Genomic DNA, 4658 nt, shown 5'->3' on the forward strand with positions numbered 1-4658 from the left:
GTTCTTTCCCAATCACTTCATTAATATTATCGTTGTTTATTTTAAACCCATGAATCCCACAACTTTTAGTTACTTGCAAACTGAGTGGTAAATCATGTCTGAAGCATTGCAAAAGGTGGATTTCTAAATAAAAAGGATTTGCACCTTGCCTTTGTCAAGCAAGATAAACTGTTGAAGAACTGGACCCCTTTTAGTCATTCATCTGCATTATGTATGCAAGTTTACAGTGTAGGAGATTGCTATTTATACCATATGCCTGCAAAAGATGTGCATTTACACATAACCACAGCAAAACGAGCTAGTATATTCAAAATACAATATGCAATTTTTATTAATTACAAATAAACTTCCAAAAAAGGAAGAAATGTTTAAGAGTATATTTCCATCTCTTTGGCATCATAAGATAACACTTCCGTGTGCAAACGAAATATAAAATTGCAATCTTATTATACAAGGGCACATTCAATATGAACATATCATTTACAAATATAGTGCATTCTCGCTACAAAATGAAGGATTATTATTTGTAACTAAAATATCTATATAGAGTTCTCCATAGTCCATATCAGTTCATTCACCAGGGTCTCCAGACGGAGTCTGTAGTGACCGATGGCATAACAGAGGGGGACACTGGAGCCGGAAGCCCAGAGCCCGCATTGGAGTTAGTATAGACCGGAATTACAGATCCATTGTGTGGAAAGGCTGGGTTGGTAATCAAAAAGGCAAACTGTCCATCTGATGCTGGCACCAGTTGAAAGCCACCATAGACCTTGGCAGCTTCTACTGGCGGGCCACCCATCTTGCAGGGAACCCCACCCATGGGAGATGGGCTTCCTTGGGGAGCACTTGCAGGGAGCTGAACCAAAGGCTGTCCAAAAGCAGGATGTGATGCAGCGGCTGCTGGAATCTGAGGCTGAGTGGGGTAGTTCATAGCATTGATCTGATTCATACAATTGGCCAGATGTCCCAAGAGCCGGGTTCGGACATCCGTATTGACTCCTTCACAAGTGGACAAGAATCTGGTTACTTCGTTCATGCACTCGCTGAAACCAGCTCTGTATTTACCCAGGACAGTTGGGTCTGTATTGAGAGCAGCTGTAGATTAAAGAATACAAGGGTTATTTCACTGAATAAAAGACTACTATCCCCAGCCCGGTATGATTGCTGCCCGTCCCCCAGTCTACTATCCCATGTTAATAGTGTACACATAGCATAGCATTAAAAAGACATCCAGCAGATTATTACAGCTATCAGAATTTAATCTAGATTGTGTTTCTAACATCCCAATACACTACTCCCAATATCATAGCTGGTGATTACCTCCCCGCAGTCCCCCTCCTCCCTCTCCCACAGCAGTAACATGAGCTTCGCGCAGAAACTATAAATAAGCCCAGACCGTGGGAAAGGCAGAGAGAGCCAGCCCAGTAGAATGTATCTGAATGCCATTCAAACCACAGGCGGAAGTCTGGAAGAAATCAGCCTGAGTGGGGTGGGGAGCACTCACCAGTCATCTGAACTCTCTGCAAGTTCCGGAGGTGCTTTACTGTCATCTCCAAAATATCAGCCTTCTCCAACTTGGAGTGTCTGGAGCTCTGAAAAAATAAATAATAATCCTAGTTTAATAATCAATCCAACCATGTAATATTTAATATATTTCTTAATAGAATAAGGCTACACAATGTGGACAAAAATTGCCAGTGTCAAACACTGTTACAGTGATATAACAAGACTGGCTAACCACTAGAATTACATTTCATTGATATAGCTCCAACATAGTCAGCAGTGCTGCAAAGTTCCTTGATTCTAACGACTTCTGTAGATCACATTTTGTGGCACTGTCTGCAGAAGTACTCATACTGCTAATGTACATTCCAATAGAGTTCTAGAATAGAACACTTACATCTTTTTTCAGGGCATCCAGGATAAGTGTCTTCAGCTGACCCAGGCTCTCGTTGATTCTTGCTCTCCTTCTCTTTTCCATTATTGGTTTGGATGACTACAAATAAGAAGAGAGGCACGGTGAGTGTCATCTTTATAGATCTATGGCAGTACATCCAGTGCTAGAGATAGGTGAGCGCTTTCTCCCGTCCTGTTACACATCCCTATTTACCTTTCTGTGCTCAGAAGCCGTTTTGGGTTTGTCCGGAGTGCCGGTCATGCTGGCCGGGGTGGCGGCCACAGGAGAAGAGGAGTTTTTCTCCATCATATCAGCTGGCATCTTCTGTTATCACGGGGATGGTCTCCCAAGTAGCCAAATCCTCAGTATCCTTATCGCCTACCGCGGGCAGTGCGGGGTGAGTGTATCCAGGGACGAGGCAAGGTGCCTGCTGCGGGCGGTGCGTGTGTGTGCAGTGGGTCCCGGTGCGGCTGGCTGGCTGCCCTGCGTGCCTGTGAGCGCCCTCTCATTGGCTCCGGCTTTATATAGCGCTAACTGCACGCGAACGGCTCGTGTGAAACTTCCCAAACTTTCTTTCCCACAGTAACTTTCAGCCAATGGCAGCAGGGCACACGCGTGGGCTGCGCTGGGCTATTGGCTGCAGGGCGTGGACACAGACTTCCAATGATAAGCCCTGAAGGAGATGAAGGGCGAGGGGGCTGCTGCTGATAACACCCGGTCACTCAACACAATGCTAGTTTAACTCTTTGGTAGCAAGATGAAGATTCTCTGCTCCTGGGCCACACAGTGGACGCAGTGACGCAGGCTGGGGACAGACAGTGCGTGCAGTAATGCAGGCTGGGGACTGTGCGCGCGACCAGTAACGCAGGCTGGGGACAGACAGGTCATGCCATGCAATGCGGCCAGTAACGCAGGCTTGTGACAGACAGTGCGCGCAGTATCTCAGGCTGCGGACAGACTCTGCACGTAGTGACGCAGGCTGGGGACATTCTCTTCACGCAGTGACGCAGGCTGGGGACAGACAGTGCATGCAGATGCAGCCAGTAACGCAGGCTGGGGACAGACAGGGCATGCAGCCAGTAACGTAAGCTGGGGACAGTGCATAATGCGGCCAGTAACTCCGGCTGGTGACAGACTCTGCACGCAGTGACGCAGGCTGGGGACAGACAGTGCATGCTGATATGCACCCTGTAACGCAGGCTGGGGATAGACAGTGCACGCAGTAACTCAGGTTGGGGACAGACTCTGCACGGAGTGACGCAGGCAGGGGACAGTCAGCACGCAGTGACGCAGGCTGGGGACAGACAGTGCACTGCATGCAGATGTATCCAGTAACACAGGATGGGGACAGACAGTGCACGCCACACAGCAACTTAGGCTGGGACAGTCTCTGCATAGTGACACAGGCTGGGGACAGTCAGTGCATGCAGCCAGTAACGCAGGCTGGGGGCAGACAGTGCATGCAGCCAGTAACGCAGGCTGGGGACAGATAGGGCATGCAGCCAGTAACGCAGGCTTGGGAAAGTGCATAATGCATCCAGTAACGCAGGCTGGTGACAGTGCATGCAGTAATGCAGGCTGGGGACTGTGCATGCAGCCAATAACGCAGATTGGGGACTGCATGGGGCCAGGAACGCAGGCTGGGGAGAGACTCTGCATGCAGTGACGCAGGCTGGGGACAGACAAGAGTCAGGACATGCAGCCAGTAATGCAGACTGGGGACAGTGCATGCAGTGACGCAGTCTGGGGACTGTGCATGCAGCCAGTAACCAAGATTTGGATCTGTGCATGGGGCCAGGAACGCAGATTGGGGACTGTGCATGTTGACAGGAATGCAGGCTTTGGACAGTGTATGTCATTTTATCTGCTGTCTGTGTGACTGGTTCACACCTGCAGGGACTACATTGTACATTTCCAGGTAAAACTCATAGGTAAAGTATCATAAATCAAACAATCCACAGTGTTTATAATTTTGTTACATACACTCTTCTATAATTAAATGTATAGGTAAATAAAGTGACATTGCAACAGTAGCTACTTGCACAGGTAACTTTGCAGCTGTGGTGAAAGTACGAGACCCCAGCACAGAGCGCCCCATGTAGTGCTACAAACGGTATGCGGTCACTGCGTAGACAATGTCTAGGTCGGCAGTAGCTAGGTCCACCACTAGTGGCAGTGACTAGGTCGACACCTTGAAATTGCTGACATTGTCAAAAGGTCAACACAAATTTATGGTCAACATAAAAAAGGTTGACATGGGTTTTTCATGCCTTTTTTTGTAAAAAAAAAAAGGTGTTTTTTCATACTTTACTATCCAAGTGTGGGCATAGAGTGGGAATAAAATAGTGTACCGAGAGAGCAGCGAGGCACCCAGAACCGTGCCAAGAGGACACGTTTCACTTATATGGTGTCCATGTCGACATAGACACCAAGGAACTGGAAAACCTAATGTCGATCTTATTCATATCATCCATTTCCATTTTGACATTTTTCAATGTCGACTTTTGGGTATGTTAACCATTTCAAACCGTCGAGCCATTAGTAGTCGACCTAATGAATGTCAACATAGACATTGTCTACCATTTATTCTGTAACTGACGCAGTTTTATCATTAGCTTGCCTACATATTATGTGATAACAGCGCACAAGAGAGTGGGCTGTATGCAGTCAGTAGCTCTGCATGCCATTGCCAGTACATGGAGACCTAAGTGTGTGTGTGTGTCCCTTTAAGCCTGGCTGCAGCACCGGGCGGTGTGAGGGG

At 47.6% G+C, this 4658-nt stretch overlaps 1 protein-coding gene across 1 annotated transcript; it reads right to left on the reverse strand.

Annotated features, from left to right (window-relative positions):
- Nucleotides 1-302: 302 nt before the first annotated feature.
- Nucleotides 303-2682, reverse strand: HES1 (hes family bHLH transcription factor 1). The gene is made up of 4 exons (XM_083177574.1): nucleotides 2111-2682; nucleotides 1901-1996; nucleotides 1505-1592; nucleotides 303-1095 (listed from the first exon to the last, which is right to left on the reverse strand). Exons 1-4 carry the CDS (start codon nucleotides 2216-2218, stop codon nucleotides 575-577), a joined length of 813 nt encoding a protein of 270 aa, XP_083033700.1. The 5' UTR covers nucleotides 2219-2682; the 3' UTR covers nucleotides 303-574.
- Between the last annotated feature and the right edge of the window lie 1976 nt (nucleotides 2683-4658).

This window comes from Crinia signifera, chromosome 3 (assembly GCF_055691185.1).
Source record: "Crinia signifera chromosome 3, ASM5569118v1, whole genome shotgun sequence".
NCBI classification, from domain to species: Eukaryota; Metazoa; Chordata; class Amphibia; order Anura; family Myobatrachidae; genus Crinia; species Crinia signifera.